The sequence below is a fragment of the Cetorhinus maximus genome, chromosome 4 (assembly GCF_964194155.1).
Source record: "Cetorhinus maximus chromosome 4, sCetMax3.hap1.1, whole genome shotgun sequence".
In the NCBI taxonomy this organism is placed as follows: Eukaryota; Metazoa; Chordata; class Chondrichthyes; order Lamniformes; family Cetorhinidae; genus Cetorhinus; species Cetorhinus maximus.
The window spans coordinates 32,428,533-32,454,419 of NC_135882.1; the positions used below are offsets into that span (position 1 = coordinate 32,428,533).

At 44.5% G+C, this 25,887-nt stretch overlaps 1 protein-coding gene across 1 annotated transcript in view; it reads left to right on the forward strand.

Moving 5' to 3' along the window:
* The window catches only part of rims2a (regulating synaptic membrane exocytosis 2a), a 1,205,442-nt gene that overhangs the window by 959,287 nt on the left and 220,268 nt on the right, over nt 1-25,887 (forward strand). Inside the window, exon 29 of the mRNA XM_078540066.1 lies at nt 11,008-11,180. Coding sequence (XP_078396192.1) covers nt 11,008-11,180 — 173 coding nt within the window. The remainder of the gene's footprint in view (nt 1-11,007; nt 11,181-25,887) is intronic.

The following is a 25,887-nucleotide window of genomic DNA, read 5'->3' on the forward strand; positions in this document are numbered from 1 at the left end:
AGTTTGGGAACTGAAAGTTCAAGGGTATTCAACATTTATGAAGGATAGGCAAAAAGGGAAAGGAGGTGATGTCACATTGTTAATAAAGAATTGGATCAGTACATTAATGAGAGAGGATCTTAGATTGGAAGATCAAGATGTAGAATCAGTTTGGATGGAGCTAAGAAACAGCAAAAGCAGCAAACTTTGATAGGAGTTGTTTATAGGCCACCAAATAGTAGCAGTAATGTAGGGCATGGTATAAATCAGGAAATTAAGGTGCATTTAACAAGGCTAATACAGTAATCATGGGGAACTTCATTTTACATATAGACTGGGTAAACCTAATTAGCACTAATGCTGAGGAGGATGAATTCCTGGAATATATATGCAATGGTTTTTAGAACATTATGTTGAGGAACTAACTAGAGAACAGGCTATTTAGATCTAGTATTGTCCAATAAGAAAGCGCTAATTAATAACCTCATTTTAAATGAGTCTTTAGGGAAGAGTGACCATAATATGCTAGAATTTTACATGAAGTTTGAAAGTGGTGTAGTTCAATCTGAAATTAGGCTCTTTAATCTAAACAAAGGAAAACTACAAAGGCATCAGGGGCAAGTTGGCTAAGGTAGATTGGGGAACTTCATTAAAAGGTATGACAATAGACAATGGCTAGCATTTAAAGAACTGATATATGGTTTGCAACAGATTTACATTCCTTTAAGGCATAAAAAGCCAGCAGGAAAAATGATCCTAGCATGGCTAACAAGAGAAGTTATAGATTCTATGAGATCAAAAGAAGAGGCATGTAAATTTCCAAAATAACTAGTAAAACTGAGGATTGTAAGTATTTTAAAGTTCAGCAAAGGGGAATCAAGAAATTAATAAAGCAAGAGGAACATAAAAACAGGTTGTAAAAGCTTCTATGAGTATGTATAAAGGAAAAGGTTAATAAAAACAAATATGAGGTCATTACAGGCAGAGAATGGAGAATTTACAATGGGTAACAAGGAAATGTCAGAAAAACTAAACAAATACTTAGTGTCTGTCTTCACAGAGGTAGATATGAAAAACCTCCCTGAAATACTGGGGAGCCAAGGGACTGAGGACCTGAAAGAGATTGAGGACCTGAAAGAAATTAGTATTAGTAAAAAAGTAGTCCTCGAGAAATTAATGGGACTGAAAGTTGATAAATCCACGAGACCTGATAATCTATATCCTAGAGTGTTGGAAGAGGTGGCTGTAGAGACAGTGGATGCATTGGTGATCATCTTTCAACATCCTATAGATTCTGGAATGGTGCCTACAGATTGATAAGTAAAAAATATTTAAGAAAGAAGGGAGGGAGAAAACAGGGAACAACAGACCTGTTAGCCTGACATCAGTAGCAGGGAAAATGTTAGAATCTATTCTAAAGGAGTAAACTGGGCACTTAGAAAATAATAGAAGGATTGGACAGAATTAGCATGGATTTATGAAAGGGAAATCATGTTTGATAAACCTGCTGGAGTTTTCTGAGGATATTACTAGCAGAATAGATAAAGGAGAACTAATGCATGTGGTGTATTTGGATTTTCAGAACGCTTTTGATAAGGTCCCACACAAGAGGTTTGTAAGCAAAATTAGAGCTCATGGGATTGGGGATAATCACAGAATTGTAATGGCACAGAAGGAGGCCATTCGGCCCACTGTGTCTGCACCGGCTCTCCAAATGAGCATTATGACCCAGCCTTTTCCTCATGCCCTTGCACATTGTTTCTATTCAAATAATCATCTAATACCCTCTTGAATGCCTCGATTGAACCTGCCTCCGCCACACTTCCAGGCAATGCATTCCAGACCTGAACCACTCGTTGTGGGGAAAAGTTTTTTCTCATGTAACATTTGCTTCTTTTGCAAATCACTTTAAACCCGTGCCCCCTCGTTCTTGATCCTTTTACAAGCAGGAACAGCTTCTTCCTATCTACTCTGTCCAGCCCTCTCATGATTTTGAACATCTCTAACAAATCTCCTCTTAGCCTTTCTCCCTCCAAGGAGAACAGTCCCAACCCCTCCAATCTATCTTCATAGCTGAAGTTTCTCACCCCTGGAACCATTCTTGTAAACCTCTTCTGCACTCTCTCCAATGTGTTCATATACGCCCAAAACTGTACACAATATTCCAGCTGAGGTGTAAAGAGTGTCTTATATAAATTCAGCATAACCTTCTTGCTCTTGTACTTTATGCCCCTATTAATAAAGCCCAGGATACTATATCCTTTATTAACTGCTTTCTTCATCTGTCCTGCCACCTTCAATAATCTATACTCATATGCACTGAAGTCTTTCTGCTCCTGCACCCCCACCAAAATTTCACCCCTTATTTTATATTGTCTGTCCATGTTCTTCCTACCAAAATGCACCACCTCACACTTCTCCGCATTGAACTTCATGTGCCACCTATCTGCCCACTCCACCAACTTGTCTATGTACTCTTGAAGTTCCACATCATCCTCCTCGCAGTTCACAACACTCCCAAGCTTCGTAACATCCGCAAACTTTGAAATTGTCCCCTGCACACCAAGATCTAGATCATTTATATATATCAGGAAAAGCAAGGTTCCCAATACCGATCCCTGGGGAACTCCACTACAAACCTTGCTCCAGCCCAAAAAATATCCATTGACCATTACTCTCTGCTCCCTATTTTTCAGCCAATTTTATATCTACGTTGCTACTGTCCCTTTTATTCCATGAGCAATAACTTTTCTCACAAGTCTGTTGTGTGGCTGTGTCAAATGACTTGAAAGTCCATGTACACCTCATTAACAGCATTACCCTCATTGACCTTTTCTGTTACCTCTTCAGAAAACTCCAGCAAGTTAGTTAAACACAATTTCCCCTTTAGAAATCCACGCTGGGTCTTGCTCATCAACCCATATTTTTCCATGTGACTACTAATTTTATCCCGAATAATTGTTTCTAGAATCTTGCCCATTACTGAAGTTAAACTAACTGGTCTGTAATTGCTGGGATTATCTTCACAACCTTTTTTGAACAAGAGCATAATGTTTGAAATTCTCTAGTCCTCTGGAACCTCCCCTAAGTATTTTGGCCAGTGCCCCTGCAATTTCTACTCTCACTTCCTTCAGTATCCCTGGATGCATCTCATCCGGTCCCGGTGCCTTGTCAACTTTAAGTATCGACAGTCTATTCAACACTCTGTCCTTGTCAATTTTGAACTCTTCTAGTGACAGAGCTTCCTCATCTGTCACCATGGCCTGGATAGCATCTATCCTTGGTAAAGACAGATGCAAAGTATTCATTTAATACCTTCATCTATGTGTAAATTCCTTTTTAGGTCCCTAATCGGCCCTCCTCCTCCTTTTACCACCCTTTTACTGTTTATATGCCTATAGGCAACTTTAGGATTCCACTTTATGTTAGCTGCCAGTCTTTTCTCGCAATCCCTTTTCACTTCTCTAATATGCTTTTTCATCTCTCCTCTCAACCTTCTGTATTCCTCTTGGTTCTCAATTGTATTTTCTACCTGTCATAAGCACACTTTTTCTTCTTTATCTTAATTTCAATCCCCTTTTTCATCCAGATTTGTTTGCCCTACCTTTCCCTTTCGATGGAATGTACTTTGACTGTGCCAGAACCAATTCTTTTTAAATGTAGCCCACTGTTCAGCTACAGTTTTTCCTGCCAATCTCTCATTCCAGTCTATCTGGCCCAGCTCTGTTCTTGCCCCATTGAAGTCTGCTCTCATCCAGTTAATTATTCTTACTCTGGATTGCCTAACGTCCTTTTCTATCATCATCCTAAAATGTACATTACAATGTATTGTAAATGTTCCCTCACTAACACTTGATCTACTTGGCCCACCCCATTTCCAAGAACCAGGTCCAACAGCACATCTTTTCTTGTTGGATTGTACACATACTACTGTAGAAAGTTCTCCTGAACACACCCTAGGAACTTTTGCCCTTCTCCACCCTTACACTATCACTGTCCCAGTCTACATTCAGGTAATTAAAGTCCCCCATTATAACTACTCTGTAATGCTTGCATCTCTCTGTAATTTCCCTGCAGATTTGTTCTTTTACGTCCTTCTCACTATTTGGTTGATAGACTACACCAAGCAATGTAATTGCACCCTTTTTGTTCCTTAGCTCTAGCCAAATTGATTCTGTCCTTGAATCCTCTGGGACATACTCTTTCTCCAGTACTGCGATGCTCTCCTTAACCAATACCGCCATCCCTCCTCCTCTCCTATCTCTTCTGAACACCTTGTACCCAGGAATAATTAACACCCAATTCTATCTGCCCTTCCTTGAGCCAGGTCTCTGTTATCACCAGAACGTCATATTTCCACATGGCAATCTGCGTCTGAACTCCCCAATCATATTTACCATACTCTGTGATTCATACATGCATAGTAACCCTGATTTAGATGTTGTTACTTTCTCCCATACCCTGACTTTACCTATTAACTCATTATTCTCTATACTAGTGCTATCTGTCCCTCCCAGTATTTTGTGCACCCTGGTATTCCTCTCTAATATTTTCTCTTGGTTCCCACACCCCTGCCAAGTTAGTTTAAAGCCCTCCCAACAGCACCAGCAAGAAACTCAGTCCCAGCTCTGTTCTGGCGTAACCCATCCGGCTTGTAGAGGTGCCATCTCCCCCACAGCCAGTCCCAGTGTCCCAGAAATCTAAAGCCCTCCCTCTTGTACCATCCTTCCAGCCACGCATTCATCTGCCTTATCCTCCTATTTCTGTATTCACTGGCACTTGGCACTGGGAGTAATCCAGAGATTACTACATTTGAGATCCTGCTTGCTAATTTTCTACCGAGCTCCTTAAATTCTGATTGCAGAATTTACATCCCCATTTCTACCTAAGTCATTGGTACCAATATGGACCACGACCTCTGACTGATCACCCTCCCCCAGAAGAATGTCCTGCAGCCGCTCTGTGACACCCTTGACCCTGGCGCCAAGGAGGCAACGTACCTTCCTGAAGTCACGTCTACAGGCCACAGAAACGCCTGTCTGCTCCCCTAACCAATGAATCCCCTGTCACTATAGCTCTTCCTTTCTTCTTCCTCCCCCCCTGTACAGCCGATGCACTCATGGTGCCACAAACTTGGCTCTGACTGCACTCCTCTGAAGAACCAGCGCCCTCAGCAGCTTCCAAAATGGAAAACCAATTTGTGAGCGAGACCCCAGGGGACTCCTGCACTACCTGCCTACTCTCTCGAATAGCCTGATGGTTATCCATTCCCTCTCTGTCTCCAGACCGTTAAGCTGCGGGTGACCACCTCTCTGAATGTGCTATCCATGTAGCTCTCAGCCTCGTGGATGCGCCACAGGGACTCCAGCCACCACTTGAGCTCTGAAACCCGGAGCTCAAGTTTCTACAGGTGACAGCACTTCCTGCACATGAAGTCATTTAGGACACCAGTAGCATCCATGACTTTGCACATATTACAGGACACGTATTCCACGCGACTAAGCTGCCCTGCCACGTCTTTGCTCTACTTCCCTTACATTCACTTTATTCTACTTCGGATTATTTATATTACTTTATTATATTGGTCCTAAATGTCCTTGATTATTGGCGCATATCAGTTAAATTCAAGTATAGCAACTTGTTTAAAAATATTACACTTTTCTAATTTACTCACCAGTTCCTACTCACCAAGGTTGCCGCTTCTTTCTGAGGAAAGGTCGAATAAGAAAGGAGCACCTCCTCCCTTCTCACCAAACTCCCTCAGTTACCAAACTCCCACTGAAGCACTCGATTGCAGCTAAAAACAACACTCCAGTGCAGACCATATACTGGCATGGATTGAGGATCTGTTAATGGACAGAAAACAGAGAGTAGGGATAAACGACTCATTCTCAGGTCAGCAGGCTAGTGCGGTATCGCAAGGATCAAAGCTCGGAATCCACCTATTCACAATCTATATCAATTATTTGGATGTGGGGACCAAATGTAGTATTTCCAAGTTTGCTGATGACACAAAACTTGGTTGGAATGTGAGTTGTGAAAAGGATGCAAAGGGGCTTCAAGGGGATTTGGACAGGTTAGATGAGTGGGCAAGAACATGGCAGATGGAATATAATTTAGAAAAAAGTGAAGTTATTTACTTTGGTAGGAAAAATAGAAATGCAGAGTAGTTCTTGAATGGGGAGAGATTGGGAAGTGTTGATGTCCAAAGGGACCTGTGTGTTCTTGTTCATAAGTCACTGAAAGCTAACATGCTGGTGAAGCAAGCAATTAGGAAGGCAAATGGTATGTTAGACTTTATTGCAAGGGGATTTGAGTACAGGAGTAAGGACATCTTGTTGCAGTTGTATAGAGCCTTGGTGAGACCTCACCTGGAGTATTGTGTGCAGTTTTGGTCTCCTTACCTAAGGAAAGATATACTGACCACAGAGAGAGTGCAACGAAGGTTCGCCAGACTAATCACTGGTATGGCAGGATTGTCCTTTGAGGAGGCTGGGCCAGTATTTTCTAGAATTTAGAAGAATGAGAAATGATCTCATTGAAGTGTACAAAATTCTTACAGGACTCGACATGGTAGAAACAGGAAGGCTGTTTCCCTTGATTGTGGGGAGTCTAGAACCAAGTGAGGCAGTCTCAGAATAAGAGGTAGGCCATTTAGGACCAAGATGAGGAAGAATTTTGTCACACAGAGAGTAATGAATCTTTGGCATTCTCTACCCCAGAGGGCTCTGGACGCTCAGTCATCAAGTATGTTCAAAACAAAGAGCACTAGATTTTTAGATACCAATGATATCTCGAGAAATGGAGCGAGTGTGGGAAGATAGCATTGAGGTAGAAGATCAGCCATGATCGAGTTAAACGGCAGAGCAAGCTCAAGGGGCCAAATGGCCTACTCTTGCTCCTATGTTCCTACAATCCTGACTTGTGGCTTGTAGATGGTGGACGGGCTTTGGGGAGTCAGGAAGCATGTCATTCACCACAGAATTCCCAGCCTCTGACCTGCTCTTGTAGTCACAGTATTTATATGGCTAGTCCAGTTAAGTTTCTAGTTAATGGTAACCCCCAGGATGTTGATGGTGGAGGATTCAGTGATGGTAATGCTTCAAGGGGAGGTGGTTGATGGTGATGGCCATTGCCTGGTAGTTTTGTGGCACAAATGTTATTGTCATTTACCAGCTCAAGCCTGAATGTTGTCCAGGTGTTGCTGCATATGGGCACGAATTGCATAACATGATTACTTTCCAATAGGAAATGCAGACAGCTGGTTCTGCTACCCTTTTACAAATTCCTCTGCAGTACCCATCTTGCAAGACCTGTCGATAAAAGAACAAGAGAACCTCCAGGACGATATATTCATGATTGAGTTACAACAAAAGCAGTTGGCTGAATTTTGGCTGAACAGATTTTCCCAAATTGTCAAACAGGGATGTCAAGGTTTTGATAACATTTGCTACAATTTACTTGTGTGAAATGGTTTTTCATCATTAAGTGCAATGAAATGCTTTAGTGACTGGAAGCCCGTGTCCAGTGGCGTACCACAGGGATCTGTGCTGGGTCCCCTATTATTCGTCATTTATATAAACGACATAGATGACTATGTGGTGGGTAGGATTAGTAAGTTTGCGGATGACACAAAGATTGGCCGGGTGGTTAACAGTGGGGTTGAGTGTCTTGGGCTACAAGAAGATATGGACAGGATGGTCAAATGGGCAGATAAGTGGCAGATGGAATTTAACCCTGAAAAGTGTGAGGTGATACACTTTGGAAGGAGTAATTTGACAAGGAAGTATTCAGTGAACGGCATGACACTAGGAAGTTCTGAGGAAGAAAGGGACTTTGGCGTGTGTGTCCATAGATCTCTGAAGGCGGAAGGGCATGTTAGTGGGGTGGTGAAAAAGGCATATGGGACACTTGCCTTTATCAATCGAGGCATAGATTACAAAAGTAGGGAGATCATGTTGGAGTTGTATAAAACCTTGGTGAGGCCACAGCTGGAGTACTGTGTGCAGTTCTGGTTGCCACATTATAGGAAGGATGTGATTGCACTAGGGAGTGCAGAGGAGATTCACCAGGATGTTGCCTGGGATGAAACATTTAAGTTATGAAGAGAGGTTGGATAGACTTGGGTTGTTTTCGTTGGAGCAGAGAAGACTAAGGGGCGACCTGATCGAGGTGTACAAGATTATGAGGGGAATGGACAGGGTGGATAGGGAGCAGCTGTTGAAGGGTCAGTCATGAGGGGACATAAGTTCAAGGTGAGGGGCAGGAGGTTTAGGGGGGATGTGAGGAAAAACCTTTTTACCCAGAGGGTGGTGACGGCCTGGAATGCGCTGCCTGAGAGGGTGGTGGAGGCGGGCTGCCTCACATCCTTTAAAAAGTACCTGGATGAGCACTTGGCACGTCATAACATTCAAGGCTATGGGCCAAGTGCTGGTAAATGGGATTAGGTAGGTCAGGTGTTTCTCACGTGTCAGTGCAGACTTGATGTGCCGAAGGGCCTCTTCTGCGCTCTGTGATTCTGTAATTTTGTGATTCTGTGAAATCAAAATATCATCAGTGCCTCTGTGTAGAAAACAACTTACAACCGTAACTATTATCTAACACAATGTGCCTGTGCTGGAACTAACAATCTCACCCATCATGTTAATGATGTCTAGTATCATTAAAGCAGGATTTAAGTTCTGCTAACAAGGGCGGTGCTGTTAGTCCAGTCTGGCATACTGACCTCTAATCTGCAAACACTGAGCGCTGACTCACAAACTCTTCTTCCTACCTCCCCCTGGACCATGACCCCACCACCAAACATCAAGGCATCGGGCGGAATTCTCCCATGCCTCCCATGGGGCATGGGTTATAAGTGTATTCTACTGAAACCTGCACTTTTGATGGACTTTATAAATAGAGGCATAGAGTACAAAAGCTAAGGAGTTTTGCTGAACCCAAATCAAACAGTTCAACCCCACTGTGGCTTTGGTTCCCAATTCTGGGTACCGGAAGGATGTGAAGGCTTAGTGGAGTCATCAGAAGAGATTTACTAGATCGGCTCCAGGGATGAGGGATTGCAGAGAAGCTGGCGTTATTCTCCTTAGAGCCAAGCAGCCTGAGGGGATTTGATGGAGGTGTACAAAATTATGAAGGATTTAGATAGAAGAAATAGAAACTGTTTCCAATGGCTGAAAGATCAATATAATTGATATAATGGCCCAGATTCAGCTTCATTTAAGTTGATTGGCAAAAGAACCAGAGGTGACATGAGGAAAATCTTTTACATGAAGAGCAGTTAGGATTTGGAATGCACTCCTTCCCTGATACTGTGATGGATACAGATCCCAATTAATGTTCTAAAGGAAATTGGATAAATAATTGGAGAAAAAAATTTATAGGGAAAGAGTGGGTGGCATGGATGTGCTGGATTTCTCCTTGAAAGAACTGGCGCAGACTCGATGGGCTCAATGGCCTCCTCCTTTGCTGCACTATTCTGTGCATCGCAAAGGTGCTAGATGGAAGCTGTCAAGGGTTTAAGAGGAGAATACAGGGCCCAGAAACAGGATAAGTACCAGGGCCCATGATGTCTCTCCCTGGCCCTGGCATACACACTGCTCTTAGCAAAGGAACAGAATATCCCCAGGAAGCAACAGGGTCCTTCTTTAAATATGCAAATAGGCTGCCAATAATGCGGCTGGAACCTGACTGGAATACTAACCTGAGGCCTGAGTTGGGAAGCCATTTTGACCTCCTTGCCAGACCAAATCTAATAGAAAGAGGAGTTAGTGCTCATAAAGTCCCAGAAAGGTATGGTTAACTAAGACCAGTATCTTATGCTCCCCGGGCGGGTGCCTGCCTGACCCGAACGGACGTGAAATTGTGCGAGATGATGTCGGGCGAGCATCCCGATGTCATCGTACACTCGCGCGATATTTCGCAATTAAGCCCATAATGATGTAGTTAATAGCGATTTTACATGGTCCATCCATTTATGGTTGGCGGATGGCCATTCTCCCAAGCGGCATTCACATTTTTGCTCAAACCTTGGTCCAGGGCGGGATGAAATCTCCATGGGGAAATAAAATAATAAGAGATACCTGGGGACTGTTTTTTATGAGGTATGCTTTCAGGTGCTTGATTGTGCTACATTGCCATATTTTGCAGAATTTTTGTTGTTTCCTTTATTCTATGGAGGTCTGCAGCTCCCTGGAGCAGCTGTCTGCCTTCAGGGAGCTCAGTGGAAGTGCTCACCCGCACCCTCAGTTAGTTCTTCCCTCCCCCACCCCAGCAGTGCTGATCGTTTCAGCGCACGTTTCACGCTGGCTCGCTGCTAATTGGCCAGCCAACGTGAAATCACAGTCGGGGGCCACTCGAGGCCAGAGGCCAATTTCCCATCCACTTCTGGGCCTGCTGATCGCGTGCTCCCGACGAACAAAAAATTCAGGCCTTCATTTCTTTTGGTTATCTTTGGGCCAGAAAGGGCATGACTGCTTCTCTGAGCACCATGTGGGCGACAAGGGTCTGCCCTTGTCTGAGTCTGTCCTTCACTTCTTGGCTACAATGCCGTGCTGACCCTTTCCTTAATTCTGGAGATGATTTTATTGGGTTTATGGCAGTGAGTTCCCTCTGGTCAACAGGTAGCTCATCTCTTCCGGTTCGGGTGGATGACTAGTGCTTAGCATGTAGAGAGACTTGGGATTAAAATTTCCTGGGCGGCCTACTGCAGGAGGCAGATGCTCCCTGCCCACCTTGGCCTCAGGCTACATCAATCCAGACCTCTTTTAAAATCACCCAAAGGAGCACCTCCCACATGGCATAAAAAACACAATGCTGTGAGCAACTCATATACAGCAATCAGCAAATCAAGCGCATATTTTGATTCATAAATGAACTGTTGGACCATTTTTAAAAATAGGTCTGAGTTCCTCCTTAAAGCGCCTTTTCATCAAATATTTGTTCACACGTATTTTTTTTGGAATATGCTGTTCTTTTAGCCTTGGGTACTTTTACTTAATGAAGAGATTGATTTTCTTTTTCTTACAGCATCGGCTAGGGCGGGACTCTCAACGAGGGTCGGACAATATCTCCAACAAGTCATCAGACAGCGATGTGAGTGACGTGTCCGCTGTGTCAAGGACGAGCAGTGCTTCGCGAATGAGCAGTACAAGTTACATGTCTGTGCAATCTGAGCACCCTCGGACAACCAGGAAGATCAGGTGAGGCCAGTGATAGTGACATATTGTACAGAACACAGTTCTATGAATCTGTTTCAAATTTAAATAGTTTGATTGTTTAGATGGGACATTCATTCTTTTCATTTGAGATGTGTTTTGTGTTCAGATTGCTGTTTAAAATTATACAGCGTTGACATTTCAAGCTTGTAAAGATCTCAGCATAATGACATCATTACTTGGTGTTAAGCTTAGGGCATATGATGAAGCTTCTTACTGTGTGGTGGTCTTATTCGTGCTACTGAGAGAAGATGGGTCATAGCACACTATAGAAGAAGCCTGAGCTGCTTCAGTTGACATGAACCCTCCAAACTGCTAAAAGGTTAGCATAGACATTCCTGCACCACATACACCAGTGTATGACACCTGAAATGCAAATAAAGGAAATTTGGAAGTGCACAGCAGATTCAAACAACATCTGAAAAGAGAAAAGGTCAAGCTAATATTTCAGGTATATGCTTGTTGTGCCAACTAAGCTTCTTTCCTTTAAAATGAATTTTTTTTTTCTCTTCATCAGATACTAAGAGCTTTGATAGATATTTCCATTATTTTCTGTTTGTTCCCCTTAAATATCACTCAATCATTAATTTCTAAATCAAACTAGCCTTGCAGACAGGTCTTCATTAGAAAAACATACAAAATAAATAGTGAAGGAGAACATTTTTGCCGTTAAGTGCTCAATGTATTGTCACAGATTTTGAACACACGTAAATACCATAATTTGTTCCAAAAGCTTTCTGCTAGCTGAAGCAAAATGTTGACTAATTCGCACATAACCTAGTTTAAGACTTCTTCATTTCCCACCAACCCTATGGCTGCTTATTGACTTGTTCAATCTTCCTGTCATATTATTATTAGGAGGTCCGCAGGGGTAAAAGCCACTTTTTGCTGAAGCCTCTGCTTCATCTGACCAATGAACCTGTGCTTGACACCTTCCCTGAAAAATACTTGTGAAACTAAATGGGAAGAACTAGAATGAGCAGAGCTGCACAAAAGCTGTGGAGAGTAATTATTCTTCTTAAGCAGCATATGTGGTTTTACTGTGGACAGAGTAGGTAAACCAATAGCATAAAAAGGCATTCATTTGTGTAATCTGCTAGTTCTTTAGCTCAACAGCAATGTCTCACCAAACTTGGTACATTCTACCAATATTATAATTCTCAGCTATAGTAAATAGGTTGTAGGAAAGTAAGCTTAAAACAGCATTTAAGCACCTCCTATTCCTCAATGTTAGCGAGCACTTTATAGTAGATGTGCAATTTCTTTACTAAAAGACTGAATCAGTGGGATGGTCTGAAGGTATATCCATCCTTACTTCCACTGCCACTTGCTGGTCAGGTAGTTGCTCCCTGAACAGCACTAAGTTCAGTTACTGTCTGAAATTATTTCTAATAGTTCTCTGGTTTTTAAAAAAAATGTTTGTTAGATATTAACATTTCCTAGCTAGCTTTATAATATTATTGAACAGCCCTACACAAAACACGCACAAGGAAAGAGTATTTAAGGATCAAAGCAAAACTAGAAATTGAAGGTCAGTGAAGTAACTTTTCATCTCAACCATGCGAGTAGTAATCTGGCAGAGCATATTGCCTGTCCATTATTCAGTTGATGGAATACAGATCAGTTGCTTTCTACAATGGGAGAGGGATCAGCCCATTCAATGAATTAAAAAGTTTGCCTGCATATGGATCAAATGAAAATTGCTTAAATCTTTATTTAAAAAGTTTGTATAAATGAAAAATGAAGCCATTGAGGATCTAGGGCTCAATTCCAGTTCAGACACCTAAGCAGTGCCAGTCAGTGGTTGGTTTATATTTGTATATTTGTGTATAACTCCACACGTTTTGTTGCACTGCAGCTTTATAGAGTGCAACATTTAAAACAATTTTATGTTTCGTTTGCTTCCTGCTTCGATCTGGTGTAGGAATTACAGTACTGACTGCACTTTAGAATCAGTCACTTGGTCTAAATTGTTGTTTATGATTTTATACTTGTCAATATTTTTTCACATTAGTGTTGTGCTTACTGGTTATTTCTATTCTTCTCATTGTGCTTAGCTATCTTTTATTCCTTTAATTATAACTAAATTCATTTTTTTTTTCTTTTTGCATGCTTTCATTACTTTTGTGTTGTGACCTACAGGAGGTCAAAAGCATTAGAAGAAAAAAAAGAGGGAGGGGAAGATGGGGAGGAGGAAGAGGCTGAGTTGGAGGCAGAGGTAGAGGAAGAAGAGGGGGAAAAGGAAGAAGGGGCGAGGGAAGAAATAACCCAAAATGAGGAAAAAGAGGAAACTGAGGACTTGGGGGAAGAAGACAAACCAAAGGAAGAAGAATGTGAGCAAGAGGAATTTGAGGAAGAGGAATGTGAGGAAGAGGAATGTGAGCGAGAGGAATGTGAGGAAGAGGAATGTGAGGAAGAGACAGGGACAAGGCAAAGAAAAAAAGAGGATTTACAAAGGAGCTCCTCTGAAAATGATGTCAGGTAAAATTTACCCAATCCCCCTGATATAGATAGATACACTTATAGTTAATTTGAAAAGGATCCCCTTTGTTCCTGTGTGTGGACCTAGGTAGTTCCCTTCTCTGCGTGATAGTTATTTAATGTAGTGACAAGCTCCCTTTGCTCTTTGAGTCCCTGTTAGTCGTTGTTGTTGTTGCCTTCCCTGCTTATAGTCACATGTAGCAGTTGATATTTGATATGCAAATATTTTACCCTCTGAATATAAGGTGATTATTAAAAGTTTTGAATAATCATTTTGTTTAATATCCTTTTGCTAAAGATCATGGAGCAGTTCAGAGATTACTTCTATAAACCAATGCATTTGTAGAAACATCACTAGATCTTAAACATATATTTCAATATCTTTTTTGTGGCAGAAATTTAAGCAAGAAGACGTCATTTCCGCTCTCACCATTATATTTTTAAGCTACCTCAGAACAGAGTTTTCTAATGAACTATAAGAATTGTTGGAGAGTAAAATGGCTATATGGACAAGATAATCTACTGATTGACATTGGGAAGTACATAACCCAAAGTGATTTGCTTCCAGATTTCAAATAATCCTTGTATACTGATTGCTTGCTAGAAGCTACATATATTCATCTGAAGGGACCTATCCTCTGCAGACAAAAGAAACATGTCCAGACATTGCATCTTTTAAAAAAATTAAACAAAGGTACGGGCAAATAATAGTTCCCTTATGCATTCTCCATGGCCTTGATTGCCAACCAATCAGCACCCTCTTCTCATACAGTATAAATTGTTGTTCCCTTTGAAATTTGATACTCTTGCATCTGTCCTGATGAGTGTAAGATGAAAAGCTTTGACAGCAAGTCTCTTTTTTTCAGCAATACTCAAGATTTCACTTTGTTCAATCCATAACCTGATGGTTAATCCTGTGTTTAATTTTTTGGGTAACGTAGGCAAACCAGGTAATGGTACAAGTCCTTAAATTTCACTGGGTTACTTCCAAACTCCTGCTGCAACTGGAGTGCGAAACCAAAAAACATCAGGAAAGCAGCTGAAAATGCATGTTAAAGCTGTTTCTCTGGGGTTTCCATTAGCCTGCACACTATGACAGGAGGCTGGCAGGAGTCTCACAGAACTTCAGGGCCATTCTCTGGGAGGGAGTTCCACAATGGAGGAATAGAGGAACGGACAGATATATTTTCAAATCCGCGTGGCCAGCGGTAACAGTGCAGAATGCGCAAGTGGGGTCTTGGAGATTGGGTGGGTTGATTCCTTTCTGTGGGATTCCTACTTGAATTGTGCATTGTGTATCTTCTAACTACCTTTTTAAGCCCGGCTAAACTCGAAAATGAGTCAGAGCTTAATTTCAATACAAAATGTATAAAAATGCACTTAAATTAAACCCAGTGGGATTTACGAACATATAGAAAATGAAGCAGGAAGAGATCCTCTGGTCCTTGCGGCCTGTGCTACACAATTGTGATACCTTGTACATAGCAGCATATACACACCACCAACCCCACCACCAGCCCTGCAACCTACCCATGGCCATGTGATTTCCTGGGAGAGGTGACAAAACAGTTAATTCCCCAACCACTGAAGACCAGGGCATGATATGCATTCTGTTCACCCATCTAAACCTAGCAATGCAGAAGGTCAATGTGCAAAAAGAGCAGTTTATTTTGAAAAAAAGTTTTGACTTCAGCAACATGGGAAAAGCTTCAAAATGAGAATGTATATAAATGTCCTTTGGCCCTGATGCTGAAGCAGTGCGACAAGAAAATTTAGGGTGGAATCGTCCCAGATTTTCACTAAGTGCGGTAGTGGGCAGGGAAAAGAATGTTTTACCCGCCGGCTGTAATGGAGGTTTCTCATGCCATATCATCCCAAACCCGCCTGATTAATTATGCATTCCCAGGAAACATGCCATTTCAATGGTGGGCGGACTCTCATTCGCCTGCCACACTGTCACCTTGCTGCTTCCTCACACCGGGCACCATGTTTAAAGTACAGCTGCTCACACACCTCTCAGTGTGTGCTTCCAGCCCAGGACTGCTGCACAGAAGACATGACCCTGAAAGGCAAGAAGACTGCAGCCCCCCGATTCAGTGACGTGTCCCTGGAACACCTTTTGGATGCCGTGGAGGCCTGCCGTGATGTCCTCTACCCCCTCTCTGGCTGCAGGAGAGGGAGCAACATCACCAATCCAGCTTGGGAAGCAGTGGCAACGGTGGTCAGTGCTAAAGCCCTACAAAAGAATAAAGCCACCCAGTGCCGAAAGAGGATGATTGATCTCCTCCATGGTAAGTCACTCTTCTCATGACTCTCAACTCACATACTCAGAAGCCCATCACACATCTACAGAGATGTCCAGCTCCACTATCTTCTCCTCAGCTAGCTCCTCACCCCGTTACAGTGCCAGGTTGTAAAGGGCGCCGCAGGCGATGACGATGCGTGACGCCCCCTGTGGGCTATATTGCAGGGCTCCACCAGACCAGTCCAGGCATTCATTTTCAACATGCTGATGGTTTGCTCCACCAAGCTGTGAGTTGCAGCATGAGCCTCGTTGTACCTTCGCTCTGCTACAGTCTGTGGCCGCCGCATGCTTGTCATCAGCCACATCCTCTGTGGGTAGACCTTGTCCCTGAGGAGCCAACATTGCAGCATCTGTGGACCCTGGAAGGAGTCAGGCATCTGAGACCTACTAAGGATGTAGGAGGTGTGGACACTCCCTGGGAACCATGCACAGACCTGCAGGATGTATTTGTGGGGTGGTCACTCACCAGCTGAACATTCAGCAAGTGGAAGCCCTTGCGTTTGACATAGTTGACTGCTTGTTGCCACAGAGATCTGAGCATCAATGGCACCCTGCACCTGTGAGGAACCTGAGATCTGGGCAAATCCCAGTGCTCTTACATCCTGGTTTTCATGGTCCCGGATGAAATGCACAAAGTTGTATGCCTTTGCGAAGATGGCACCCATGACCTCATGGATGCATATGTGAGTGGAGGCTTGTGATATCCCACAGAGACCACCTATGGACCCCAGAAAGGAGCCACTGGCATAAAAATTGAGAGTCACGGTTACTTTCACGGCCTCTGGCAGTGGATGCTGTCCATGTACCCGTGGTGCCAAACCCTGCAGAACGTGGCAGATGTGACCAACTGTTTCCCTAGACATGCGCAGTCTTCGGCAACACTGATTCTTGGTCATCTGCAGGAATGAAAGGCGGCATCTATAGACCCTGGGTATCGCTAGGCACCGACCAGCGACTGCTCGCTGTGGCTCTTCAGTGGAGTGAGCGGGAGCCCCAGCTGCCTTTTCTTCACGAGGGTGCTGCTCCTCCTTCTGCCTAGCCAGGCACCTCTGTCGCTGTCTTCTCAGTCGCCCCTACTCTCTATGTGCCATGAGGTATACAGTTAGTAGTTAGTTCGCCAGGCTCCATGCTCCTGATGTACTCCTCCTGCATGATGAAAGAGAGAGACGCGTGGGTTAGCTTGGGTATTCTAAGAACCTTTCTTGGTTAAGTCTGAAGGCCCCTTAACACATCCCAGAGAATGCTGGCAACCAGCTGGATGGCCCGAGTTTATTGCGCTGTATGGCTGCCCGAAACCTCACCCACCTCCGCCTGACTCCACCTGACCGACTGGCAGCAGCTTTGCCTGCTGGACTGCATGCTGTGCTCTCAGCTCAGGTGCAGGCATTCTCCTAACCCGCACTGGAAGGCTGCACTGTTAGCTTTAACCATGGGGGATACTGGTCCAAACCGGGATGAAGATATTGCAAGGAGCTGTGAGCGCCCCCACCAGTGACTGCTCCATGGCCAGCTTTAGGAAGGAGATTGTACAACATGCGCATTTGTCTAATTGTTCTGCAGTCCACTAAAATGCTCATTAGTTTGCAGTCTGTGCCCGAAGGGTGAAGGGTACTTTCAGGCCTCTGCATTGCTTGAGTGGGCAGATAGTTAGAGGTCCAACCCCAAGCATGTCAATGTGGCTGTGCCTGAACTGTCTCAACCGCGGAGGAACGGTCACTTTATACAAGATTTCCTTAATGAATGGCCACTTCCCCCCCACCTCCCCTACCGTACATGCTTGTGCACTACCATCAACCACAGTGCAGCCCTGGCCCCCCCCCAACTCGCCTCAACCGCAGGACAGCCCTTGTCCCCCCCCTCCCAATCTGCCCAACTCGCCTCAACCACAGGGCAACCCTTGCCCCCCCCCCCACCTCCACTCTGCCTAACTCGCCTCAACCACAGGGCAGCCCTTGTCCCGGCACCTCACTGTCAGCCAGCCATGAAAAAGCAACTTGCCTGTGCCCTCACGTGAATGCACGGCGCCTCAACCTTGAGGTCCAACAGGCAACCCTCGCAAGCACTGTGCAACGTTACTGGCTCTCACCTCCAAGTTCCCTTCAAAGTGCAGCTCACGAGCTGCATGCCTGACAAAATACTGTTGCGAAACATGTCGGCTTGTTGATCCAGTGTGGGGGGATGATTCTGGCGAGCTGGGCTTATAATGAGATGTAGATGTATTACAATAAAGTCCCTGACATCTGGCAGCGGGAAACGCGGACTGCCATTGACTGGTGGAGCAGACAATTGCAAACTGCCATATTATCCCGCCATATTGTCCGCTCATGCCTACCATGATGTCTGAAGCCAGGAGGCTAGGAAAATTCCGCCCTTAGCCTATTGTTTCAACCTTTTTGATAGGTATTCTGTGCACAATTGTTGGATTGATACAGAATGGTGGTGAAGATGCAGCAGGAAATCTTGTGTTTCTGGCATAATCAATTGTATAGAGCTCTGACAGTCTTTTTAAACTAAAATTCTCAGTTGTTCCGTGAAACTAATGATGGGCCTTCTTCTAGAACCTCTGCAGTCCTATGGTCATGGTGCTGTTATGATGATATAAAGTAACCTATCAATATCTATCTTATCATGTAGGGGGTGGACTTTGGGTTGGGGTAGAGTATTTTCATCCAGTTCTAAGGTTTGCAATACATTGGATAGTACTGATTTCAGTGGTAAAAAGTTTATTTTCTCTGTAACCTGCCAAATATTTGATAAAAATGTTGTGAGATGTGTCAACTACAGTCTATGATTTGCCATTAAAATTGAGTTTTAATCCTAATAATATACCACTGTTATAGACATTCGGGTAATACTAAGGTTACAGACACTGATGGATACAGTCAGGCTTTCTGGCCATTGCACCTTCTTTGATTAGGCACCTTTGCTGTAGTATAGATCAGATCTGATTTATAATATTACCTTGGCTTAGTTGGAAGCACTCATGCCTCTAAGTCAGAACATTGTGGATTCAAATCTTAATCTAGATCCATACTGAGTGAGTATTGCGTTTTGTAGGTGTTCTCCTTCAGTTGACACATTCAGCCAAGGATCTATCTGGCTGTCATGTAGTTCAGGTGGACCACAGTGATGCCAGGAAGAAGAGTCGGTGTCATTCCCAGCATTCCTCCCTACAACAAAGTTATCCATTTTTCTGAGGTGTGCATGAGGTGCAACCTAAATGCAATTCCTATTTCTGCCGTATATCCCAAGGAGCTACGTGTTTATAATTGGATAAGAACATAGAAACAGGAGTAGGCTTTCAGTGCCTTGAGCCTGTTCCATCATTTTGTGCTTTTTGTACAAGTGGGTTGGTACCATTAAAGTCAATCATTATTATTCTTTATTTACTATTACTTGCACCTCATGATCATAAATAAGACAGCTGGAAGGAGACCATCCTTCCCATTGTGCCTGTGCATTCAGAAATGGACACGAGAGCTGAATGCCATACAAGAGGTGGGAATTGATCAATGCAGCATTGGACCAAGCAGGGCACCGAAGAACCCTGGCAAAGCTGAAGTTAGTAGATCCAAGGGAAAGTGCTCCAGTGACCGGGGTAATATTGTCATAAAGCAAGATATTCCTGGTTGTTGATAGCTAGCCATCACAGTTCGGACATCACTAGGGGCAGAATTTTGCCCTCGGATGGTGTGCGGACCCCACTGGATCGGCGGAGGGCGGACAGCCAACCCCCGCCACCGAAATGGGGCCCGCCGCCATTTTGAGTGGGCGGGCCAATTAAGGCCCGCCCAGCGGCCTGCCCGACAGGAAGCGCTATGCGCTTCTTGTGTAGGGGGTGGAGGGATTCCCCATCTGTCAAAGTGCACTCTTTTGCGCAGGCGTGCGAAAGAGCGCACTGCTCCCTGAGGCAAAGTCCTGTCTCAGGGAGATTCGTAACAGGTAAGTAAAGTCTAAAAATAGATAAATATTGAAATTATTAACATGTCCCCCTCACGTGACAATGTCACATGAGATGGGACATGTTAATAATAAACACACAAAATTTATTAAATGTTTAAAAAACGGACATGAAACTTCTTCCCGCTAGTGGATGAAGTTTCATGAATAATCTGGAGCCCGCTGGGGCTCCTGGCCTGCCCACCAGACTTAAGCTTGGACGGGCAGGTCTTTAATTATCTTAATGAGCCTGTCAATGGCTTCAATTGGCCATTGACAGGTCAGTGGGCGAATAGCTGATTTTGCTGTCTGCCCACCTTCCTAAAAGTTTAAAGGGACCGGGATGATGTTGGGGGTTCCCCCTGACGTCATCCTGCGTCATTTTCCCCTCGGCGAGCAGGCCCTGCCCCCAAATCGCTGAGGGGAAAATCCTGGCCTGGGAATATGGAACTCAACCATCTTGAGTTGCTTCATTAATGACTTTCCCTCTGTCATTAGGTCAGGATTAGGGCTGGACACTGATGATTCCATGGTGTTTCCCCTGGCTGGGGGAGAGGAGACACAGTCTCAGAATAAGAGCTACCATTTAGGACTGAGATGAGGAGGAATTTCTTCATTCAGAGGGTAGTGAATCTTTGTAATTCTCTACCCCAAAGGGCTGTGGAAGCTCAGTCACTGAGTACATTCAAGTCAGAGATCAGTAGATTTCTAGATATTAAAAATATCAAGGGATATGGGGAAAATAGTATTGAGGTAGAAGATCAGCCATGATCTAGTTGAATCACAGAGCAGGCTTGAGGGGCCAAATGACCTACTTCTGCTCCTACTTCCTATTCATAAATTCTCTGATAATGAAGCAGGTCCATACCATTCTATAAAGACCCAAATGAAATTCAGACCAAGGCTGACAAATAGCACTTAACACGTATGTGTTATGTAAGTGTCAGCGAAGGCTCAGCTGGTAGCTCTCTCTCCTGAATTAGAATGTTCTGGGTTCAAATCCCACACAAGTATTGAGCACAAAAATTAAAGTGACACTCCAGCAAAGTAGTGGGGGAGCATTGCACGGTCAGGGTGCCACCTTTTGGATGAGGTGGTAAATGAAGACCCTATCTGCCCACACAGGTGTACGTAAAAGGTCCCACACTATTTAAAAGAAGAGCATGGGAGTTATCTCTGTGTCCGAAACTAATACTTACCCCTCAATCAATATCATAAAAACAGATTACCTGATCATTATCACATTGCTGTCTGAGGAAGTTTGCCTTGCACAAACTAGCTGTCATGTTTTCTGCATTAAATCAGTGACTGCACTTCAAAAGTACTTCCTTCGCTGTAAAGCACTTTGAGACATCGGATGGAATCTTGCAGAGGCGACAGGGGTCATGGCCGGCAGCTGGAAATCCAGTGAAAGCCCTTACGTTTCCTCTTTTCAGGAAGGCCCATTGCATCATGTGACAATTAGGCACTTGACAGATTTGCCTTCCCCCAGGATTAAGGACCCCAGGGGTGGAAGTCCCACCCAACAAGAGCTGCTAGCCAATCGGTGTCTGAGCTATGTTCAACAGCAGCACCACTGGGGAGGCAATGGCTGCTGGTGGTACACCACTCACCAAGGTCTAGGTTTGCCGCTGAATCCCAGGCCAGAGATGAATGATGGTAGCAGGGGGCTTGCGGGATGGGGTCGATTGGGAGGTGGGGAGTGGTGATGGCAGCAAGGGTAGGGGAGCAACTTTCAGCACCACCCACCTTCCTGATGCCAGCTCCCTCAATCAGGCTTTGATTGCCTTTGAATGAGAGACACCCCCGCCCCAAAACCCATCCTTCCACTGTGGGCCCACAAACAGGCATGCCAGGATTTGCTTATTGTGCTCCTGGCATGGCAAGCCCCTTATCCACTACTGGTTCAATACCAGCAGCGGCAGGGTAAGGCCCTTAAGTGTGCAATAGAATTCCAATATGAATGCTTGGCTGAGCTCCAAATCCACTAAATGATTCAGCTTTGTATGTGTTGTTTATACAGCTGTGAAGGGGACTTTTAGCTTTGTTTGATTAATAGTTAACAGTCTTTTGTGCTTGTAATAACTTTATTTTTCTTTGAAGTTTTTTTTCCAATGCCTGACTCTAAAGGTGTCAAGGGGTATGGGGAGAGAGCTGGAGTATGGTGTTGAGATAGAGGGTCAGCCATATTGAATGACGAGCAGGCTCGAAGGGACGAATCACCTACTCCTGCTTCTATTTTTCTATAGGCAGAATTTTTAGGTCGGCAGGTGGGTGCATGCCCAACCTGATCGGATGTGAAATCGCGTGAGATGACGCTGGGCGAGCGTCCCAACGTCATCCTGTGCTCGCGCGATATTTTGGTCAGTGACCACGTGCAAAAGTCAGAAGTGCGCCCACCAACAATTAAGAGGCCAATTAGTGTAATTAAAGTTGCAATTGTCTCCAATTTTTCGTGGTCTGTCCAACCTTATGGTTGGCAGATGGGCAAATCGGCCATGCGGACTTTGCATTTTTCATGAAACCTCATCCAAGGGCGAAATGAGGGTTCCGTTATTAAATTAAAAAATTAAAACCTATGGACAGCATTTTTATCATGTATATGTTCAGGTGACTGTGATGCTTGGACACTTTTTCCCTGATTTTAAAAACTTTATTTAATTGTTTTCAAGTCTTCAGCTCCCTGAGGCAGCTCTCTGCCTTCATGGAGCTCTCATTCAGTGCTTGCCCGCGCCCTTGCTTACGTCAGCGCCTGCCCTCCTCCTGCCCCTACCCTGGCAGCGCTGAGCATTTCAGTGCGCGCTTCACACTGTCTGGCCGTCAATTGGCCAGCCAATGTGAAATCACGGTCGGGGGCTGATCGTGGTCAGCGTTCCATTGCCCAACTGATCCCGAACCCACCGATCGCGCCTACCCGCCAACCTAAAAATTCTGCCCTATGTATTTGGACAAATTCTGAGGTGTTAAGGTGACTAAAGCCATTTTTTTAAATGTTAGTGTGAATGGCTGTTTTTGATTGAAAGTTTTATGAGCTTGTAAGAGGGAAATTTTTTTCAAGGGGTTTTGAACATCTGTTTGCTTATTTTTACAGTTTCATGAGCTTTCCAAAGACTTATCAGCATTATTATAGGGCTCATGAATTCTGTCCATAGTGGATATTAGAAAAAGTGCTTCAAAGGCTCAATAGATCTCTGGACTTTAAATCCATCTAAAGATGAAAACACAGCATCCACATGACACATTAAAGTCAGATTCTCAATAATGTTCAACACAGAAGAGACCTTTATCTGCTGGATAAAGTAACCTAATGAAAGTGAACACTTACACTATGCTGGTCAATTTAATTTTTTTTTATACGTTCATGGGATGTGGGCATCGTTGGCTGGGCCAGCATTTATTGCCCATCACCAATTGTCCTTGAGAAGTTGGTGGTGAGCTGCCTTCTTGAACCGCTGCAGTCCATGTGGTGTAGGTACACCCACAGTGCTTTTAGGAAAGGAGTTCCAGGATTTTGACCCAGCTACAGTGAAGGAATGGTGATTTAATTCCAAGTCAGGATGGTGAGTGACTTGGAGGGGAACTTCCAGGTGGTGGTGTTCCCATCTGTCTGTTACCCTTGTCCTTCTAGATGTAGTGGTCGGGAGTTTGTAAGGTTTGTAAGGCCTTGGTGAATCCCTGCAGTGCATCTTGTAGATGGTACTGCTACCACTGTGCGTCGGTGATGGAGAGAGTGAATGTTTGTGGATGTGGTGCCAATCAAGCAGGCTGCTTTGTCCTGGATGGTGCCAAGCTTCTTGAGTGTTGCGGAAGCTGCACTCATCCAGGCAAGTGCGGAGTATTCCATCACACTCCTGACTTGTGCCTTATAGACGGTGGACAAGATTTGGGGGGTCAGGAGGTGAATTACTCATCGCAGGATTCCTAGCCACAAAACCTGCTCTTGTCGCCACAGTATTTATATGGCCAGTCCAGTTCAGTTTCTGGTAAATGGTAACCCCCAGGATGTTGATAGTGGGGGATTCAGTGATGGTAATGCCATTGAACATCAAGGGGCGATGGTTGGATTCTTTCTTGTTGGAGATGATCATTGCCTGACACTTGTGTGGCGCAAATGTTACTTGCCACTTGTCAGCCCAAGCCTGGATATTGTCCACGTCTTGCTGCATTTGGACATGGACTGCTTCAGTATCTGAGGAGTCGCGAATGGTGCTGAACATTGTGCAATCGTCAATGAACATCCCCACTTCTGACCTTATAATGGAAGGAAGATCATTGATGAAGCAGCTGAAGATGGTTTGGCCGAGGACACTACCCTGAGGAACTCCTGCAGTTATGCCCTGGAGCTGAGATGACTGACCTCCAACAACCACAACCATTTTCCTTTGTGCTAGGTATGACTCCAACCAGCAGAGAGTTTTCCTTCTGATTCCCATTGACTGCAGTTTTGCTAGGGCTCCTTGACGACGCACCATGTCAAATGCTGCCTTGATGTCAAGGGCAGTCACTCTCACCTCACCTCGGGAGCTCAGCTCTTTTTCCATGTTTGAACCAAGGTTGTAGTGGGGTCAGGGGCTGAGTGACCCTGGCGAACCCAAACTCGGCATCAGTGAGCAGATTATTGATAAGTAAGGGCCGCTTGATAGCACTGTTGATGACCCCTTCCATTACTTTACTGATGATGGAGAGTAGACTGATGGGGCGGTAATTGGCCAGGTTGGATTTGTCCTGCTTTTTGTTTACAGGACGTACCTAAGCAATTTTCCACATAGCCGGGTAGATGCCAGTGTTGTAGCTGTACTGGAATAGCTTGGCTAGGGGCGCGGCAAGTTCTGGAGCACAAGTCTTCATGATCATTTACCTTTAAAGGACAGAGACTTATGATCAGTTACTGCATTGAAACATATTTAACTTATCATGCAGCACCTTATTATGAAGTTGATGTCGGAAGGACCTTTTAAACATACCTGTTCGAAGATTCCTGACTCCAGAACAAGGCTTCCCCATGGCTCACGACTCCTCTAAGATGCCATGAACCACATTTTCTAATAAAATGGGACTGATTCCATGAAAATAACGGGTGGTCCAAAATGCCCACCCTTGCAATAGAGTAGGCAAGGGTGGAATTGCTGAGTGCAGGCTTGTTACTCACATCCTTATTGTGGGGCCATAAAAATCACACATGACAGGAATGCGGGTGGGAATCCTGGAATCGGGGTACTGCCCATCATTTTTAAATCCCTCTACCTCTGCTCCAACATGGACATCCAGCATCCTGGGGTTTACCATTGACCAGAAACTAAATTGGACCAGCCATATAAATATGGTGAGTACAAAAGCAGGTCAGAGGCTGGGAATTCTGTGGGAATTCACCTCCTGACTCCCGAATTCAGGACTCCATCTACAAGGCACAAGTCAGGAGTGTGATGGAATACTCTCCACTCGCCTGGGTGAGTGCAGCTCCTCCAGCAACACTCAAGAGGTTTGTCACCATCCAGAACAAAGCAGCCCAGTTCATTGACACCCCATCCACTACCTTAAATATTCGCTGCCTCCGCCACCGACGCACAGTAGTAGCAGTGTGTACCATCTACAATATGCATGACAGCAACTCACCAAGGCTCCTTTGGCAGCACCTTCCAAACCCACGACCTCTACCAGGTAGAAGGACAAGTGCAGCAAATGCATGAGAGCACCACCAACTTCAAGTGCCCTTCAAGCTACTCACCATCCTGACTTGGAACTATGTTGCCATCCCTTCACTGTCACTGGGTCAAAATTTGGAAACTCCCTTGCCTAACAGCACTGTGGGTGTACCTACACCACATGGACTGCAGAGGTTCAAGAAGGCAGCTCAGCACCGCCTTCTCAAGGACAATTAGCAATGAGAAATAAATGCTAGCCCAGCCAGCGACACCCACATCCCATGAAATAAATGTTTCAAAAATTGGAAATCCGAGCCAATGTTTC